The sequence below is a fragment of the Aedes aegypti genome, chromosome 3 (assembly GCF_002204515.2).
Source record: "Aedes aegypti strain LVP_AGWG chromosome 3, AaegL5.0 Primary Assembly, whole genome shotgun sequence".
In the NCBI taxonomy this organism is placed as follows: Eukaryota; Metazoa; Arthropoda; class Insecta; order Diptera; family Culicidae; genus Aedes; species Aedes aegypti.
In genome coordinates, this window is record NC_035109.1 from 274,483,578 (window position 1) to 274,505,752 (window position 22,175).

At 37.7% G+C, this 22,175-nt stretch overlaps 1 protein-coding gene across 1 annotated transcript; it reads left to right on the plus strand.

Moving 5' to 3' along the window:
* Positions 1–703: 703 nt before the first annotated feature.
* Positions 704–21,925, plus strand: LOC5565510 (zinc finger protein 883). Its single transcript, XM_001649803.2, has 5 exons — positions 704–845; positions 914–1,531; positions 3,198–3,798; positions 3,862–3,898; positions 21,487–21,925. The coding sequence occupies exons 2-5, from the start codon at positions 998–1,000 to the stop codon at positions 21,905–21,907; spliced, it is 1,593 nt and encodes a 530-aa protein (XP_001649853.2). The 5' UTR covers positions 704–845; positions 914–997; the 3' UTR covers positions 21,908–21,925.
* The last annotated feature ends 250 nt before the right edge of the window (positions 21,926–22,175 follow it).

Below are 22,175 nucleotides of genomic sequence, written 5' to 3' on the forward strand. Positions count from 1 at the left end.
AAATATTGCCAACCTTTGTATTTCCTTCTGTATTTTAGAATAAAAGTTAATGCGTAATAAGCGAGCACGATTTCTTCGCACGGGTCTTTTAAAATCCGAGTTTCGTGAGTTTTTCGCCACTAATCGCCTGATGTTTCGTTCTATGGCCATTTCCTTCCGATAATTTTCCCATGTCGTCCAGAAACAAATGATGATTCAAGTCCAATTTTTTGCGCGAGGCACACACGTATTTTAGTCGCAAATAACTACAATTTTACCACGACAAAATCGACACCAACAACGTGAAAAAAAACAATGATGGTGGGTAGCGGCTGGAGTTATACATTGGTCAAATTTGGCGCGTGCAAAACTTGCGTAGTTTAAATTATTATGTGAAGAATGTATATCTTCAAAACTAGACTACGTGTGAACTAGAAAAATGACAAAAATGATTATCATTTAAATTATCTACGATTTAATCGGATTCTGAGTGTAAATAACGTATAAATTCATTCGATAGCTCGTTAACACCAAGCTACGCACTCGGTTACCAATGGCTTTTAGGGCGAGATCACAGGTTATGCGAGAACCTAAAATTTCGACTTTGTTACCTATAAAACGAAATCCCACTGTACTATACCAATTATTACTTTTGACCGTCATTTCTAAATTTGTCCCACCATGCGATGTCATCAGTTAAATATTTGTAGCGCACGCAGCCAATGTTGGATTCTGATTGGAAAAGAGTGGCAATCTCGGTTTGTTTTCTTCAAAAGATCGCTGATTGAATTTTGTTTATTTTTTAAATTTACATTTTCGAATTGTTGATTATCAATTTTGTGGAATTTTACATTGTAGTATTTAAGGTAAGTGTGTTCTTACATATTTTTAAACATAGCGGGATTCTAATTATAAAAAATGTCATTAATTTCAGGGAAATTATGGTCACTGTATAAGAAAAACATTACCGTACCTGATTGATAAAGATCCACGTAATTCTGTAGTTTTGCTGTGCAGAATGGCATTGCGCGTGGGAGCCATTTCGGCCGATCTGTGTCGGGTATGCACTCGGGACGTTACCAATATTCCATCGGAAAACATATTCAATTTGTCCAACTCGGATGGCCCCAGTATTCACAGTAAACTCATCGCAGTTTGTTCGCAAGTATTTGCCGATCAGTCGGAGGAAAAACCATTGGCTACTGAAGCTCTAGCACTACCTCTTAATGTTTGCTTGAACTGTAAATCAAAAGTTGATGAAGCCTATGAACTGCATCAGATGTGCCTCGAGAGCAACCGAAGGTTCCTAGAAATGTTAGCGACTCCTATGGAACTGGAAATCAAGGAAGAACTGGAAGATACCGTCGAACTGGAACCGACTCAGATACAGTTGCCGGAAGTATTTGCAGAATGTCTTGAAAATCTGTCGAAGAAGCCGAAAAGAGCCGTTAAGAAAGAACCCAAGGAGAGTAAAGTCAGGAAAAAAGCGAAAAAGCCAAGTAAATCCGGAGGCCAAGGGTTAGAAGATGTTGTTCAGCTGGAACCACCTCAGGTAAGCACTTTTCGTTTTATAAAGTGGACACCTTGCTTGTGATACCTCTACCTCTACCATATTTCGCTCACTGCCATTTTATCCATATTAGTTGATACATATTGGATTGTATATTTGCAAGTTGTATAATCATGACTGAAGTAGAATTATTTAAAATATACCAGCCAAAAAAATGTCTTTTGCAAAACATGTTTAAAATGACAGTGAGCGAAGTAGGGAGCGCGCGCGAAATATGGGTACTTTACGGTATTAATGAAATCAAGTCCAGATTTATGTACATCCTTCAACTACTATTACCTAGGTATACGATGTTATAAAAGTATAGGATCCTACAATGCTTTTAATAGAAGAATTAAAATAGTTATGTATGCAGCAAGTTGCAAAACAATGATTTTATCAGCACGAGTCATACATTTATCCAACGAGGCTCGCCGAAACCTCTTAGATTATGTATCTCTGTGAAACAGCGTTCTTTTAGAATTATAGTTAGAATTATAGGAAATGCGTTATAACGGCTCCTCAGAGATCTTCCAGCTCGAGGTACGTTTGAACGGCAAACTTCCACGTAGCCCAGTTCTCTCGTCCGGATAACCGCTCGATTCTTGGCAGACTTGAAATTCCTTGCACGGAACTACCGCTTAGTCCTGCTTGACTTTCGGAATTCATCTTGAATTTTCAGAGCTTCGGCTTGAAAACGATAGGCTCATAACCTATTGTATCTTGAAACAAGAATGAAAACGACTTGTTCGTTTAAGGTGAAGATGAATCGAAGCCAAAGTTCAAATTTTCAAGAGCACGGATCTGGAGAACCAAACACCCGTTTGAACTGAAAACCTAATCGATTGGTCACCACCAGATAGTGACCAATCGATTAAGTTTTCAGCTTAAACGGATGCTTGGTTCTCCAGATCCGTGCTCTTGAAAATTTCAACTTTGGCTTCGATTCATCTTCACCTTAACGTGTGAACAGAAAGAGAAAATTTTATTCAAACCAAAGTCATGGCTTTCTTATATCTAACAAAAATGCTTCCGGAAGCCTCAGCTTCCAAAATCTTGAAGTACGTTACCCATATTGATAGGGTACCGAACATTTTTTGAATTGCTCACATCCCCCGGGGTACTTGAAACCTACTATAGAGTGGTCATGACAGCCAGTAGTTCTGGAAATGCTATCGAAATCATCACCCTCAAAAATATTAAAATTTGATACCCATATTGATATGGTACCGCACATGTTCCTAATTGGCCACTGCCCCCAGGTTCTAGTTTCTTGTAAAAATGTTAACATCTAAAGAACTTCACATCGCACAAAATTACAAGCGACAGAAAAATATGAATTGGACATGACCACGGAAAATCCGGAACATCTCCCGTGTCCGATGACCAATATGCATGACCGAAATGACTGAAACTAGGCCAAATTTGCCATAGAATGCTTACGAATGCAGACAATTTCATCAATTTTTATAAAAGTTATAAGCATTTGAATTTGGGCAAAATTTTGCCTATCCGCTGTATTTACCGCTCAAAAACATTTATGATTTCATGATTAATCATTAATCATATTAGTCGAACAATATGCAGAAAACCATTTGCGATTTAATTAATAATTAGAAGATACAGCATGCACAAAGTGCCCATTTTATTAAATTAACATTTCTTATAGGCATCGCAAATATTACCAGAACGTCATGAAGACCAATCGATAAAAACTGCAGAAAAGAAATCCAATGAAAACCAGGCCAAAAAGAAAACGAGAAAGCCCAGAAACTTCCGGTGCGAAAAATGTAGTGCAACTGCCAATCGTCCTTTTGCCCTATTCAAGCACATGAGACTAAAGCACCCCAACGAGGCACTGCCTTGCCATTACAGAAAATGCGATGAAGTTTTCTTCGATGAGGCCAAGCTAGAAGAACACAAAAAGTTTCATTTGATCGACAAGCCCTATCCTTGTCCAAATTGCGGCAAAGGATTTAAAACGCCCTACGCTATCAAAGTGCACTCGAATCAATGCACAGGACACACTCCCTATCTGTGTACCGAATGCGGGAAAGCCTTTTCCTACTCTTCGAGCCTGCATCAGCACGTTCTGCGCCACAAAGAGAAGTCCTTCGCTTGCGATATGTGTCCTTCGAAGTTTCACGCGAAAATTGCTCTGAAGCAGCACATGTTGACGCACACCAAGGAACGGAAATTTCACTGCGAGATATGCGGATCGAGGTTCACGATGAAGCACGCGCTGATGAAGCACAATATGACTCACACGGGTTTGTAAATTGGGATCTTTTTTTTTCTTGTTGGTTTTAAAACTGTTTTTTTTTGTATTCTAGATGAACGGCCGTATCCTTGTGAGTTATGTGATTGGAGGTAAGAAGATTAGGTTGACTTATAATGAACAAACAGATATTTATTGGTAGTTAATTTCCGCAAGCCAGTTTGAAGCAAATTAGCTTGCTCCCCAGTGCATTAAAAAGGTAAATAGGCAGCTAGAAAGCTTATTTACGATATTTACCAATCTGCGTTTCTACAGAAACAGAAAAATGTTGGTTTCTAACGACGAAAAAAGTCGATGTTTTGTACGCCTATGAATGATGATAGAAACTCCCCCACATGCCCCCATCAAGTCGATAATTACGATAAGCAAAAACAGTTTGGATCTCTTTTGAGTTTGAATCCAGGTTTCAAAAAAGTTTCAGTAATAACTCATATATGTATGTTATTAGCTGATAGAAAATTGAACAGTTCGTGCTCTTTACAATTCAAAAAACGAGCATTTTAGTTTTAAATATTTAATTAATTATTTTCATCAATTAGAGAAACGTTATCCGATAAAAAAATTAGTGAGTTTTAAACCAAAGTGGACTGCTTTTGGTTTTGAACATGGCATATTAGAGTGGTTCAAAAAATCGTTTTTGCTCCACACCGCTCATTCGATTCAGGATCAAATTCTGAGTGTCCTCCCAAAATTTGAGCTCATTCGGATGAAAATTGAGACTGCACAAGTCCTTCAAAGTTTATATGGGAATTACTATGGGAAAAGCAAGCAAATCATTCAATCAGTCATAGTGTTTGCCCATGTGATCTTGGGGAATAGAGCTATGTTGAAAATGTAAGATACGTTCATCATCAGCTACAACTTTGCCGAAGACCGTTTTCAAATCGGACGTCTCAGAAATTAGGGGCGGTCCATTAATTACGTAAGAGAAATTTCGGGGTTTTTCAACCCCCCCTCCCCCCATGGTAAGATTTTTTGTATGAATATCAAAAATAAATTGTATGGCGCGTAAGAAATCTCAATAATTTTCGTGATAGAACTGTGTTGTGATGAATATTTCTGCGGTGTAATATTGTAATTTTCACGAATGATTAGACTTTCATGACGAAATTGAGAAGCTGCCAATAATATACTTCTGGTACATTTTCAAATGCCATCCACCTTTCATCCTTGATTTCAGTCACTACCAGCGAGAACACGATCAGCTGGAGCATGAGAACAATGACGATGACTGTAAACATCGGAGGACTAAAGAAACTATAAGCAAAGAAGCGAAATGTTCCAATTGGAATTCCAAGTTTACTGTCAATGTCATTCCAATCGAGCAGGAGACTTGTCAAACACTTTTTCACATAAGCTGAAAACGACTCACACAAAAATGTTACCGCCCACGAAAATTTTGCTTCTTCTGAAGTAGCATATTTTCTGAATACTTGAGTGTCGGTTGCAATTTTCATGCTTTGCATAAAGAATGCTCTACTCATTACATCTCGCATACTCTGAGATAACGCCCTAAAAGCCATTGGTAACCACGTGCGTAGCTCGTTGTTTCTGAGCAAATGAAAGAATAAGCATCCAAACCAACATCACGGGCAGGTAGATATTGATCCTTTCTTCCCTATAGCGTTGTTAAATGACATGAAAATCCATTCAAATACGCAGAATCAACGAGCTACACACATGGTTACCAATGGCTTTTAGGGCGAGATCAGAAGTTATGCGAGACATTGGTTTCCCACACATTCAGTCAATTTTTCATTCGTTACTCAAACCTGTGAAAACACATAAAACCTGTGACTCACTTTTAGCGTGGGATTCAACATTGGCAGTGCTGCGTAATAGATTTGGCATAGTTGCTAGCTGATTTATTTTGAATATGATCAGATTTCGTCTCTTTATAATTTAGACTCTTTACGGAGGACCAGCTGGTTTTGTTGTGCGAAATCGAAGGCGAAATCTGAGAAAGACGAAATTCAGATCACTAAAGTCTAAGTGGTGAAAAAAATCGCAATAGCAAGGAAGGTAATATTCTTTGAATTCTATTGTTCTAATTATCCGCCAGAAAAAGCCCGTTCAACGATGGAATTCCCGGTAGAAAGTGGTGTAAAATGTTCCTCAGACGGCATCCCAACATATCTCGTTGAATTCCTAGTGCGCTGTCAAAGCAACGGGCAACTGTACCGGTCTGGTTCCAACCGGAGAAGAAGTTTTTGCCAAAACCGGAGCCAAATAAGTACCTACACACGAACTGCGCAAATTCGTAGAAAGAAGCATATACCACTTTATTTGCGGCTAACGCGGCAGAAAGTTTGGCTCCTCTTTTTCTGTTCCTCTACAAACAGCGAATGCCAGCTGAAATAGCCAGACATGCTCCCTCTTACTGAGCAGTGGGAAAGACCCAAGCGGGTTGGATGAACCAGAAGACGTTTTACTATTATCTGAAGAATATTTTTCATCCTTGGCTTCTCAAGATGAAAATTACTCTTCTGGTAATTGTATATGTAGATGGTCACAAATCTCACGTCTGTTATCGAATCACAGAGTTTTGTAGATAAAATGGAATAAAGTTGATTTGTCTCTTCCCGAATGCAACCAACATTCTTCAGCCTCTGGATGTGGCATTTTTCAGACCTCTCAAAGCTCGTTGGAACAAAAGGCTGGTATAATGGAGGACTCATGCGGGAGAGGCAATCATCAAGCACGATTTCACACCGCTGCTTAAGAAAGCTGTCGATGGTAAATTTGAAGAACACATGACAGGAAGGTTTTCGAAAATGTGGTCTCGTGTTTTGGGACCCTAACGCCGTAAATTACGCGATGCTTCCAGAGGTCCACAATGCAGAGCTTGAAGTGACAAGTAATGACACATACAAGTCCAGTGACCCCGAAGATGCACAGGTTGGATTACTTTCATCTCTTGAGGACTATCTTAAAGTTGGTCAGCTAAAGTTGTTTATAGAACACCAAGCTGATGCCGTGTGTATGGCAGTATATCAAGAAAAATCATGAATCCCGTTCGGCCAACGAAATATCTTCCGAACTAGTTGATGCTTTCCATGGATTCGCCGAAGTTTTCCTTGAAGGTAATATTTTTTATAATGCACTCATTCCAATGATTCATCTTAATTATGTTTATTGATGAGCGCACTAGAACTGCAGACATCCTAAATTTTGCAACACTTAGGACAGCATTAAGAATGGAGAATCTCTTGAGGAAAATTGGCTTGTACTTCCGTTAGAGCCTACTAGTGTTGTAAGCTCGTCAAAGTCATCACGTCCGGCTGAAGACATAAACAGCAGAGAGGATTTTCTTGAGAAAGCATTCATCATACCAACGGTTTTGAGAAAAACACCAAAACGTGCGAATTTGAATCGTCCACGGCCACCAGCAGTGGCTATGAGCGAGGAGTTCCGAGAATTGACAAAGAGACGGAACAAAATAAGGAAAACGAAATAAGGAAAAAGCTGCTCGAGAAACAAAAAGTAAGAAGAGAACTATCGATGTAAAACAACGTGTAAACAATTCAGAGCCACAAACAAGCATGCATGTTTTATTATTGTTCAATAATGGTAATGGCAGCTGAATAAAAAATTTGCTCTATAAAGAGCTGAGAAGGTGCTTTTTTAACACAAACTTAGATCAATGTTCAACGTTATGCATTAGAATGAACAAAAGTTGAATCGCCACTTATTAAACGTTTCCAAAGATTCTCATTCGACTAGTCCTTATTGTTCTACAAATGAGCTGAACAATGCATGTTTCCCCCAATTAAAAAGCCAATATTCCACTAAACAAATGTATATGTATAAAAGGATATTCAGAAGACGAACTAACGTTTTACTTGCGTCGCACTTCAGCTATTCCCACATGTTTAACATAAGCATGAATAAGAGCTGAATAAGTATCTTATAAAATCCTAATTCAGCTTCAGTATATTATAAGAACAGTCGATCCAATAAAGCGCTGCATATGACGAGCCTAACCTCACTTATTTGACAGCTTCTGGTCCTGTTGTTTACGTTTCGGACTTAGTCGTTTTTTCCATCATTTTTTCATCTTCGCATTTCTATCACCAGCATGCTGATGGTGACGATTTTCCACGGTAGGAAGATATAATAATACGATCCGTGGGTATCTGCAGTGGATTTGACCTCTTTTCGCAGCAAACTTTCACGAAATTAAGAATGATTCGAAAAAAGTACTAAGTCCAAACTGTAAACAACAGGACCAGTACCTGTCAAAATTGAAGCGTGACGTCACAGTGCAGTGGAGTATAGAGGCCAAAATGACGATTAACAAACACATTGTTCAGCAATAAATAACCCTTGTAAAAGCGATCACACTATAGCTAAATTTCATAAAATGGACAAAATATCCGAAATTCGTGTTGAGTTCCGAATGCATTTCAAAGCTCATAAATTATGCTTTCTTAAAACTTTTGAATTAGCTGTTCAGAAAATAAACATGGTCAGTCTCCAGAAATGCAGAATTATTGTGAAAAACAAAAATAAACATTTAAGCTAAGTATTCCGAGTAGGAGCAAAGTACTGACAAACAAAGCGTGATATTGGCTTGATTGACATAAGAGATAAAATATACTAAAATAAACTTCTAAACCTATGAAAAATTTCGCAGATCTAATGAATAGCTCACAGCTAGTGGTAAAATCTTGCAGAATCTAAATATGACATGCCAATTTTGTTGTAGTAGTTTATTTTAGATATCATTTCCAGATATTTTATATCATATATCTATCAAGTTAATATCACTTTTAGCTATCCATATTATATTTTCTATTGCTAAGCTTTTTTCGCCTGCTCGGGATGTTTTTCCGTACAAGAAAAATGGAAATTTCTTTGACAGAATTGATTAAATAAATTTCTATAGCCAGCTACATTTGAAATAACATTTCTTCACAACTGAATAAATACTGCGCTTTAAGAAAAATGATTTATTTGGCCATTTTCGAAAATAAAAATCGCATCAAAATATTCGAATATTTTTCTATTCAGGTGGGTTCTGAGGACTAACCCTTCAAATGATTTAAATATATTCATACAGAGAACTTTTACCTCAATGCATATGTAATAGGTTTATGAAAAATACAAATAAAAAAATAATCAAACTATAATTCATAAAATTATTTGAGTTAATTAATCAGTTTTGAGCAAACTAAAACTTATTATGAAATTAGAAAAAAAAATTTTTGCATTAAAAAACATCATTTTTGTCACAAAAACTCAAATATCCCAAAACCCTATCGGAATACCAACGTAGTTTTTTGAGGGAAAACGGTCCATTATATTAGCTATCTACCATAAAAATTTGGTGATGGTAAACCAATAAACAAAAAAGTTATGACATTTCAAACATGTCACAATTTTCACATTTAGTAGAAAAAAAATTTTTTTTTTCGGTGTAAATTATTACGGGAACCGCAGTTTGTTGCTGATTTTATTGTTAAGGGCCTTGCGTGAATTAAACAAGTCGTTTTCATGTATTCATTAGTATTATGTATATTATATGTATAAATATTATGTATATGTATAAATATTATATGTATATGTATATATGTATAAATTAAAATGAATTAACAGATTACACGAACATAATTTTTTTTTTACCAGGATATTTCTTTTTAGAGTATGATCGATGAGTTTCTAAATGTTATATATAAACTTTAAAAGTTTTGGATTTGGGTATGCGTTATGAGATCATGAAAACATTTTATTAATACTTATTTATTTATTTATTGTTATTCAATTTTTTTACAATATCGAACACTTTTGCATCATTATCAGTACAGTTCGAGTATAGTTTTGCTTTAATTTTATTTTCTGACAATGGAATGAAACAGTGAAATTTTTGGGTTCCTTGGATCGTTTTCGCGTTATTATATTGCTCGCTGAGCTCTGATGCCGTTAATTCGTACTCTTCAGTAGTAGTAAAACAAAATGATAATTTTGTTAAATCTTCTTCTTTTCTGCGATTCGCCCAATCAAATAGTTCTTTTGCAGTTTTAATTGGATGCTCACGTTCTTTGGCTAAACTTGCTCTTGTGGCCATGCGCTTTATGGTTCCTCCAATAGCATCACAAGGACCTTTGCCATGTGACGTAGCAAAGAAATGCCATTCTGCATCAATTCCGTACTTTCATTTAAATTGACATAGGCTCGAAAAATTCTTACGGTTTTTGTACTGCGATGCTGCTCCATCAGACATGAAATATATCTTTCTGATTTCTTTATCCTTATCAACGCGTAAAAAGTTAATCATTTTGGCAATGAACAAATTTACAGATACTGAGTAGTGTCTTAAATCTTCGGAAATTACAATAAAACTAAAATGTTCAATTTGCGTACTTCCATTGAAATAAATAACGAATGGATGAATTGTAGCTTGTTGTACGTTCCAGTGATGGGACTGCACTTCATCTTGCACTACAAAGCTATAGTTTTCAGAAAAATCACAAATGACTAAAAATTCACCATCTTGTAATGTATTTTTCGTATTTTTTAAAAAGCGGGATTGCTCTGTTTTAATAAAGTCATGAGGAATTAAACTTTCTAATTTCAAGCAAAAAAATGACACAAACTCATCTACAGGTTTTACAATAGTTTCTAGGTCACACCTATCCGTGGTCACCCATTGCTCAAATGATAACTGATCAATATAATTTTCTTCAAACTCAGCGAATAAAGTATTTTCCAATGATGAAGAATCTGGACAATCCGAACAAGATCGTAGATAGCAATTTGATGTTGTATTTTCACACAAAAGACTACCAGTTAACATTTTAATATCCTTTGATACATTGATTCTTTTCAAACTATGTAAGATTAGGTTAATATTTTCGTGTGTTGTGCACACACAAACATTATGTGTTCCTGAATTGGATAGAAGCTTGCATTGCCTTGGACGAAGGCTTGCAAATGAGGAAAAACCTACCTTAATATTTTCGTTAATTTCCTTGAAGCGTGTATACGCTTCTTTCAAAGTAGTCATCATTAATCGTTTTTGGATTGCTTGACGCTTTCCATCTTTTTTTACAGATACATAATCTTTTTGGCCAGGCATAGCTCTACTTACTTCATCGTCTTCAAAATATTGAATTATTTTTTCTTTTGTCTCATCTGTTAATGAAGTACTCGACCTAGCATTTTTGGTTGCAAGACAGTTATTTTTGAATTGTTTTGCCTTCTTTGCTGTATTTCTATTGGTTTTGAACTCATCAATGGCGTCTTGAATAGACCACGAGCTTGGCAGCATCGACAAAATCAATAATTTTTCTTCCCTTGTCGTGGCTAGATTCGAGAACCTTTCCTTCATATTCATAATTACCTCATCGTAGTCTGTATTTTCCACATCCTCAGGTCCTAATTTGAAGAGGTTTCTTCGTACAGCTTCGTTGATTTCACGGTATTTTTTCTCGGGATAATTGACGTAACCCATCTTCGTCCATTTAATCGGAGTCACTTTTATTCCAGCTATCCCTTCGTTGAAGCGTTCGATGTTGACCTTCTGGATGCACTCATCTTCTGATTGATTTGTTGAAACAGATGTCGCTGATGGTACCGTGGCAAGACTATCTGCACTTGGTACTTCTGGTAACTCCTCAGTTGTTGTCGGTGCATCTAGTAATTCCTCAGTTGTTGTTGTTTTCGAACTTCCTGCAACCTGATCCACCGATGATGTACAGATTGCCCGTTTGTCAACGTTTAAACGGCAGGACGTACAAATGCGTAAATTTGTATTCAATGTAGACATTGGAGCATAACCAGCCGCTTTCAGTTTATCTATGGTGCTTTCGGTGAGATTTCGTAGCTCTTCCGAACACTTTTTTTCTGCAAACGGCCTGCAACAGTTTAGAAAGCGACTACTCATGTTGCTCGTTAGATTTTAATAAACAAAATCACTTTTAAGTTTTCACTGACTAGTTTGGTGTCGTTTGCTTGACTGAAGAAAAATTTTACAATTAAATCTTTTATAACCATAGTGGTAGTATAGTTTTAGCTTTTTCGTGAGTATGTTCATGGTATGTACCTATCATGTTTTTGATGTTGTTGAAGTTACTCGCTTTCTCCCAAATATGATTAACAAAGTCTATTCTCTACCAAGGAGTAATCAGATTTTAACTTTGTGGAGAAAACCAGCGCCGAGAAAACCGATCTGCTTTACGTATACTAGATCACCTGGGTATAGACCCGCCTTGTTCTCTACGAGGTAAACATTTTGCAGGTAAACTAGTCGTATACCTGTATAGAAAACTTTTTTTTGTAGCTTTTGTCTTCAATATTAGATTTCTTATAGGTTTCTTTTATCAAAAGGTTTCAACACTATTGAGAGAATTTTACTTCAGTTACGTACAATAAAAATATGACACTATCAAGACTTTAGATCACAACACTAGATCGCGTCTAACTTTCTAATAGATGCTATAATAGTTATGAATAATTAAATAAAATATCATGAAAACAACTTGTTAACCTCATGTGGTACCCTTAACAAAAAATTCAGCAACAAACTGCGGTCCTAAAAAAAATTAACAATGAAAAAAAAAAAATTCGCTAAGTGTCAAATTTGTGAAATATTTGAAATGTCATAACTTTTTTTTTATTTATTTATTGTCGTCAATCATGTTTGTAGACCGTTACAGAGAGTTTCTTATGCGCTAGTTACACTTCTACATTCAATTACCTAATTTTTCTTCTTAAGATAATGTGCGGAAGTATTGTTTTAGCTTCGCTTTGGACCAAGTTAAATCGATTGAATTGTAATGTTTATTATAAGTAGTCATCATTTGGTTCATTGGCCCAAATTTTGCATAATTAGTACGGTGATAGTTGATTGCAAATAGTTCTCGATGGCGTAATCGTCTGGATGGTACATAAAAGTTTAATTTAGATAATAATTCTGGTGAATCAACTTTATGGGATACAATATCGTTTATAAATGAAATCATTGCATATTCACGACGCTCTCTTAGTGTTTGAATATTAATCAACATACATCTAGCTTTGTAAGATGGTAATGGAAATTCTGTCCAACCTAATTTGCGAAGAGCATATAATAAAAATTGTTTTTGCACCGACTCTATTCTTTCATCATGTACTGTTGAAAAGGGTGACCAAATTATGCTGCAATATTCAAGTATTGATCTAACATAGGCAATGAACAATGTTTTTATTGTGTATGGATCATTGAAGTTATAAGCGAAGCGTTTAATGAAGCCTAACATATTATTAGCTTTATTTATCATAGTGTTATAGTGATCAATGAAAGTAAGTTTTGAGTCTAAAATTATGCCTAAGTCTCTGATTCTATTACATTTTTCAACATTTTGATTGCCTAAAGTTATTGTTACATTGGGAATGTCTCTTTTCCTGTTAAAAGATATCAGGTTACATTTTTTTACATTCAGTTGTAGTAGGATTTTCTGACACCACGTGTGGAAGATTTGTACTTCGTGTTTAAAAGTATGTATGTCCTGTGCAGTTTTTATTTCTAAATAAAGTTTCATATCGTCAGCATAGATTAATACTTTCATTTTGTCAAGAATAAACGACAAATCGTTCACAAACAGTATAAACAAAAGCGGACCTAAATGAGAGCCTTGTGGAACCCCTGAAGTGGCATGTATTGGAGCTGACTTTTTTCCTTTGAATTTCACTATTAGCTCGCGAGTGGTTAAATATGATTCAATCCATTTCAGCAATTTGGCTTCAATACCAATTTTTTGCAGTTTAAATATAAGCATGGGTATATCAACACGGTCAAATGCTGTGTATAAAGCTTCTACATGATTTCCATTTTCCATAGCACTCAATGAATAGTTTACAAATTCGAGCAAATTAGTGGCTGTCGATCGCCCTTTAAAAAAGCCGTGCTGCGCTGTAGTTATTCTGTTTTTGATTTGGATGAATACTTTTTCATTTATGATGGCCTCAAAGAGCTTCGGGATGCACGAAATAAGGGCAATGCCACGATAGTTAATAATATCAGATTTTTTGCCAGATTTGAAAATGGGAACAAGGTATGAGCTTTTCCACATCTTTGGAAAGACTCCAGACTCCAGTGACATATTAAAGAGCCAAAATAAGGGAGTAGTTAATTCAATTGCTAAAGTCTTCATGAAGATTGGTGGAACTCCATCCGGTCCATTTCCTTTGGTTGCATCCAAGTTTTTCAAACCATTCAATATTTCATGCACATTTATATGACTGATACCAACATCGTTAGGAAATTCAGGATGGAAATCGAAATATTCATAATCACGATCAGCTTCAGAGTATGTTGTGTATACTTCTTGAAAAAAAATTGAAAATAAGTTGCATATATCTTGTGAGGTATGGCCAACCTTTTCATTAAAATACATTGTAGAAGGAAAGTTATTGGATTTTAGTTTAGATTTAACATAGTTGAAGAAATTCTTTGGACAGTTTTTGATTTCTTGCTCAGTTTTGGAGTTGTAGCTTTCATATGCCAATCGCATTGCTGAGTTGAGCTGTACGCTCATATTCAAATATACTTGTAAATTCTCTTGACTTTTATGCTTTTTGTAAATTTTATGTAGTTTCTGTTTACGATTCTTCAAATTTATTATTTCTTTATTGAACCAAACAGGATGTTTTGAAAAACCATTACACCTTCTTTTAATGATTGGTACTTCTTCTAATATTATTTTGAACAAACAGTTGTAGAAAACTTCTGTTGAATTATTTACATCATCTTTGCTTCTCAAAATCGATTGCCAGTTAATGTTATTTAATTTATTTCTAATGTTGTCATAGTTAGCTGAATTAAAGTCGAATACTTCCTCGAATTCATTGTCAATATAGAAATCTGTATTAGAAATAAACTGAGAAAATTCTATTGCCGTATGAAACACTTCATTTTTCCAAAGTGGAGTCAATGCCTCATTAACACAAAAGTCATCAGAGACGTTTGTCAGCAAGAGATCAAGATAACAGTTTTGTTGATTTTTTACATGATTGATTTGATTAAGACCTAAGTTTGCAATTTTGTCAAATATAAACTGTAGCAATTCACTTTCTCCAATGACTGGGAGTAATATATAATCATTGTCCATATCTGGTATAAAATCAATGTTGCGTTGATTAAAATCACCGTAAATATGAATCTTAACTTCAGGGGGTAAACTAGACATAACATTTTCCGCTACACTAAAAAATTTATCGTATGTTTCTTTGCACGCATTGTTAGGAGGAAAGTATACGGAGACAAAAATATGTGTCTCGCCAGACAATTGCACTTTCGCCCACACGTGCTCAAATTCTTTAAATTTAGTGGTAACGATAATTTCAGAGTTCAATTTTGCTGAAACTGCGATTAAAACTCCGCCACCCGACTTTTTTCAGACCATTGATAATCACGATCAGCTCTATAAACATTGTAATTATTTCCAAAAATTTCTTCACTCCGTATACTCTCATCCCAACTCGTTTCAGTTCCCAGAATAACAGAGTATGCGCAACCTGATACTTTACGATGAATTTCAGTCAATTTGGCTGCGCTTCTCATCCTGTTAAAATTTTGACAATAAATTATAATTTCATTTGAAGTACCTGATGAGTTAACTGAAGAACTCGATGAGTTAATTTCATTAAAACTATCTAATGCTATCTGGGTCGTTTGCTTATACTCTACCTCTGAAGAACGCGTCAAGTTGTAATCTACTTCCTCTGAAGAGAGCGTCAAGTCCGACGAAAACACGAATGTTTGCATGCGCATGCTTCGCAAGGTGGTGAAGGTGGACTTCTCTGTGTCATGATGTGTTGTGGATTCGTGGGGCCGTCCGGTTGATAAGGGTTGAGTGTTTCCCGTTTTTCAAATCGAATAGTTGGACGATAATTAGATGGTGGTCGAGAAAATTGATTTTTTGCCGCCGCAAGGAGTTCACGATCGGGTGGAAGATAATTTGCGTTCATATTAGATTTATTGCTGTTGTCGTTATCGTATCTACGACTGCCGAAAACTGTGCGGCGCGGGGCATTGGTGTAATTGTTGTTGCAATCGTTGTTTACATTATTTTCCAAACGGCTGTTTCTGCTGGTTGTAGAATTCCGAGTTGCGTTCCGCTTACGTCGCCTTCGAGCCTTCTCGGCCTGCTTTTGCTGATCCAAGCGGCGGAGTTGGCGTTTGTCGTATTCCTCCCAATTCGCTTTCCATACTTTCCTCGTACCTAAAAGTCGCCAGCCAGAGTTGTCCTCTTTTATTGCATTCAATTCAGCATTTAAACTGGGAGGTGAATCCAATGTGGGGTCTAGTGATTCAACTTCGGTGCTGGAGTTCGTCATAATATTTGCTGATATGGCTTTCAGCTCATTCAAAATATCTATTTCCAGTAATGGGTTGTTTCTCATAGGCTCCAACGAAGTTATGTCTAAGGTCAAAGATGCTAATTCTCTTACATCTTTGCTAAGACCTTTCACCTCGTCAGTGATATTGTTTGCTATTGACTGCACTGCCGTTGATATGCTTGATTTGGAAGTCTCAAGCGCAGCATCAAACATCGCAGTGATGTGGTTTTTAACAGAATTTACATTGCCAGCAAAACAACTGCTTTTTGCCGTCGCGAGCTGATTTTTGACATCGGTCACTAGAGCTTCCAACCGGTCAATGGCTTCATCGATCACGCCCAAACTGTTCGGTTGAATCGAACGATGGATCACCTCCTTGTTCTTGTTAATTTGTTCTGCTAGTTGCGCCTGTTGATCAGCAAGCGACTTAAACTCAAAGCTTGCAGTAACCATGGTTTGACATGAACTGCAGCATGGTAACACAAAGGATGAAGTGTCCATTCTTCTTTCCTTCTTCCGGAGCGATCCTCTTTGAATATTGACTCCCACGCAAGCAGGGTGAAATTTACGGGAGCACCCAATGCACGACCACATAATTGACTCGGTAACGGAGTCCAACAAGCAAATTTCACAATTCATTTTCACAAAACACTTTACACCGGTATCTAGCACGTACAAAAAAAAAACTAAACGTTAGCAATAACAATTTAAATGAAAAGTGCGCGACCGGGAGCGATTAAAAACGCGTCCGAACTGATTGACGATCAATAATGTATCTGTGTTTATTGGCTTACCATCACCAAATTTTTATGGTAGATAGCTAATATAATGGACCGTTTTCCCTCAAAAAATTACGTTGGTATTCCGATAGGGTTTTGAGATATTTGAGTTTTTGTGACAAAAATGATGTTTTTTAATGCAAAAAAAAATTTTTTTTTACTGTGTGTATTTTTTTTGGAATCTTTATTTAGTTGTCTAACTTCGTTTCTTTAGTTGTCTAACAATCGAACGAACCGTTTTTGCTGTGCAGCTTTTTGAATATTTTTTAACCATTTTCACATACACCCTTTTGAAAAGTTAGTCGTGACTCAACTTGAAGATTTGATATCGGAAAATGACGATTTAGATGGAACTGAAAAACTGTGCAAAGTTTCAGATATTTTTGAAATGGTCGATCAGAATCGACTTGCATGCCTCCGTGGAATCCCTCAGCCATCAACGATGCAGCTGAGAGCAACGTCGGGTACGTGGGACGGAGTCGACGGAACGATTGGTTCGATGATGAGTGCCAGGAGGTTTTGAAGGAGAAGAATGCAGCGCGGGCGGCCATGCTGCAGCAAGGGACCCGGCAGAACGTGGAACGCTATAAACGGAAACGGCAACAGCAGACCCGCTTTTTCGGGAGAAAAAACGCCGCCTGGAGGAGACGGAGTGCGACGAGATGGAACAGCTGTACCGGTCTCAGGAAACGCGTAGGTTCTATCAGAAGCTCAACGCATCCCGCAACGGCTTCGTGCAGCGGGCCGAGATGTGCAGGGATAAGGATGGGAGCATTCTGACGGACGAGCGTGAAGTGATCGAAAGGTGGAAGCAGCACTTCGACGAGCACCTAAATGGTGCTGAGAGCACAGGCAATGAAGGACGGGACAACGGAGGAAATGCCTTCGTCAGTACTGCGGAAGATGGAAACCAACCAGCCCCCACTTTGAGGGAGGTTAAGGATGCCATTCACTAGCTCAAGAACAATAAAGCTACTGGTAAGGATGGTATCGGAGCTGAACTCATAAAGATGGGTCCGGAAAGGCTGGCCATTTGTCTGCACCGGCTGATAGGCACAATCTGGGAAACAGAGCAGCTACCGGAGGAGTGGAAGGAAGGGGTAATCTGCCCCATCTACAAGAAAGGCGACAAGTTAGATTGTGAGAACTTTCGAGCGATCACCATTCTAAATGCGGCCTACAAAGTATTATCCCAGATCATCTTCCGTCGTCTGTCACCCGTAGTAAACGAGTTCGTGGGAAGTTATCAAGCCGGCTTCGTTGACGGCCGATCGACAACGGACCAGATCTTTACTGTACGGCAAATCCTCCAAAAATGTCGTGAATACCAGGTCCCAACGCATCACCTTTTCATCGATTTCAAGGCGGCATACGACAGTATCGACCGCGTAGAGCTATGGAAAATCATGGACGAGAACAGCTTTCCCGGGAAGCTCACGAGACTGATAAGAGCGACAATGGAAGGTGTGCAAAATTGTGTGAAGGTTTCAGGCGAATATTCCAGTTCGTTTGGATCCCACCGGGGACTACGACAAGGTGATGGACTTTCGTGCCTGTTGTTCAATATTGCGCTAGAATGCGGAGAGCCGGGCTTAACAGCCGGGGTACGATTTTTACGAGATCCAGTCAATTTGTTTGCTTCACGGATGATATGGACATCGTCGGCCGAACACCCGCCTGAAACGCGAGGCAGCAAAAGTTGGACTGGTGGTGAATGCGGCCAAGACAAAGTACATGCGACAGGGCTCGCCTAGGTAGCAGTGTTACGATAGACGGGGATACGTTCGAGGTGGTCGACGAGTTCGTCTACCTGGGATCCTTGCTGACGGCTGACAATAACGTTAGCCGTGAAATACGGAGGCGCATCATCAGTGGAAGTCGGGCCTACTATGGCCTCCACAAGAAGCTGCGGTCAAGAAAGATTCACCCCCGCACCAAATGTACCATGTACAAAACGCTCATAAGGCCGGTAGTCCTCTACGGGCATGAAACGTGGACGATGCTCGAGGAGGACCTGCAAGCACTTGGAGTCTTCGAACGTCGGGTGCTTAGGACGATCTTCGGCGGTGTGCAGGAGAACGGTGTGTGGCGGCGAAGGATGAACCACGAGCTCGCCCAACTCTACGGCGAACCCAGTATCCAGAAGGTGGCCAAAGCTGGAAGGATACGATGGGCAGGGCATGTTGCAAGAATGCCGGACCGCAACCCTGCAAAGATGGTATTCGCTTCGGATCCGGTTGGTACAAGAAGGCGTGAAGCGCAGCGAGCTAGGTGGGCGGATCAAGTGCGTATCGATTTGGCGAGCGTGGGGCAGAACCGAGGATGGATAGATGCGGCCACGAACCGAGTATTGTGGCGTGAAATTGTTGATTCAGTGTTATCTGTGTAGATGTTAACTAAATAAATGAAATAATGACCCCGGAAGTCATGTATGGTGCAATTCCAAAAGAGCTTTATTGGATATTGGTTTCCTTGAAAAAATGATGATAAGAAGTATGTCCTATTACTAACTGACAACGGAATGTACGATCGTGAGCAGTTTATACACACCACTTTGCTTAATGGAAGGAATTTGAACAAATTGAATGTTTTCACAATTATGCCAAACGACCGTTATGCCAAATGGCGATTATGCCAAACGACCGTTATGCCAAATGGCATTATGCCAAACAGCTATTATGCCAAACGACTGAAGGCCTAACGGCATTATGCCATACGGCTTTATGCCAAATGGGGTAGACCCGCGTAATTCGACCTCAACTGTAAGGCCGTCTTTAGTGTCGTGTACAAGTCGAGTCTAATACACTACACTGAAGACGGCAATACGCGTATCTCTCGAAGGATACAAACTCTTGTGGAATTAAATGGTATAGTACTAAATTCAATGGTATACCCGGATAAAAACGTATCATTCAGTGAATGGAATAAACCATTAATGTACAATATAACGTATTGGATACAATACAGCGTATTGTAATTGAATGTCGAAGCAATATTATTCTTGTTTGGATATACAATTGAAAAACAATATAATATATTGTAACAGAGCATTGTATTGTTTTCAATTGGTTTTATACCTTACAATTTTGGTCAAATTCCTATTTTCGCGTAAAACAACTGTTGCTTTTTTCTATGTAGCTTTGCTGAAAGAAATAAACAAAACAAGTTCAGAAAGCAAGAAATGTTGGGTAAAAATATTCAAAAAATAAAAATAAGTAGGTTTTTAGAAGTCACTTGACATTAGCTGTAACGACGAATGCAACCATGATACAGTTCGTTGAATTGTTTTTGTATTGTACAACAATACACGAATTGCTAATCAAGACAATACATGAACAATACATCGTATTATATTTTCAAAATGTTTGCATGAGAAAATATCTATATTTGTATTGTTACGATACTTAACCACCCATACATTAAATTGCAAAAATCTCATATACCATAAAGTGAATTGTTCAAAACAATATATTGTACTGTAATTGTATTGTCATTTTACAATATACTGTATTGTATTTCCAATATATTGAATGGTGCTGTTACAATACGTTATATTGTTTCTGTATTGTATTTTTTATTCGGGTAGTACTTGTACTATTCTTTTCGTTTACCTATAGGTATTCCACTGAGAAGTGTTGGTTTATTGCTTCAGGTAGATTTAAATACTTCCGAGAGCAGAAAGAATTTGTTTACGCACAGCACGAATGTACGATGCGCACTTAGTCTTTTCTTCTATTGATTCGAAAATCGTCAAGCCACAAACAAAATAAACAGTTAGTTTTGTAGATTGATAAGAAGGGTCATAATATAAAAAATATTATGAAGAAAACTAAAACATCAGTGAATTAAACTGATGTGGTCTTATTGTTTTATCTGTAACAGGTATTTGGTCGATTTTCTCCATACAAACTTCAAGCTCGTGTAGCCTCCCATTAAAGTTGAGAGATTTCGCCCTAACTCACAAGTTAGCGTCTGAGGTGTAACTGAAGATGTTTACAAACAGATTTCTTCAAATAGGGCAAGTGTACCATTAGTGGTGCACCTAAGGGAAAACTGCTAAAACACGGTGTTAAGATCATGAAATATATGATTTTAACGTATCATTCGATAGATCTCAAATCCTTCTATCATTCAAATGTATAAAAATCACGATTCATTTGAAATTTCCCTGCAAAAAGCCTTGCACCAATAATAGGAACACTGTTCCTTTAGTGGAGGTATATTTTAAGGATGGTTCCTTTAGTGGCGCAAACCATTGATTTCTTATGGGACCCTCCACTATGGGTACTGATGCACCACTATAGGTGCAAAGGAGCAAAAAAATTAAGCAAAATAATTGTTTTAAATAGTTTTACGGTTAAATTTCATGAATATTATTCGATTACTTGTATCATTTTCGCATCGTACATAATACAAAAATATCACATAATCATTTATTAGCGCGAAACATGCCAAAACACACTACCTCCACTATTGGAGCTACCTCCACTAAGGGAGCGTTTGCCCTACAACTGCGACATATGATTATAGTTTCTTTACTTCATAGTTAGAAAATTCACTTCTGTGTATCAAACTTTCAGATTCCGAACTAGTTACCATTTGAGTCGACACGTGCGAACGCACACAGGAGAAAAGCCGTTCAAGTGCACGCATTGTGATCGCGCATTTGCCCAAACTGGAGATCTGATCAAGCACAGCAAAACCCACTTCGGTGACAATCCGTACAAATGCGAACAATGCGATGCGGCGTTCCGTTTGATGACTGATCTCCGGAACCATTATAAGGAGCACTTCCAAGCGGGCGAAAAAGACAAGTTGGACCAGTCGAAAGCGTTCAGGTTCACTGTTGTGAGTACACTGAACAGGCGTGCTGAGCAGGAGAAAAATCTGGATGGTCATCCCGTGAACCAAGCCCCGGATGAAGGAAGCGAGGTCGAAATGGTGCAAACAATTCTGGCGGACCTTTCTGAGTTTCCGATGGAGACAGAGAATAAAAGTTGATCTATAACAAGCTTTCAATTACATATCTTACTTTATTTCCGATATTACAGTCCCAGGACATAGAGTTTTGTTTGTGCTAGCCAATTAATGTAAAAAATGTACAATTGACTAATATGATGATCAACTAGGTAAGTAGTTTCAACTAATAATGTTTCTTATCTTCTACCTACCAGTAGTCTTGATATGGACAATCAGTTGCAGGTAAGTGAAATATATTACATAAGTTAATAAGAAGTAGAGTGTTAGGGGCCTCAGCATGAGGCATGAT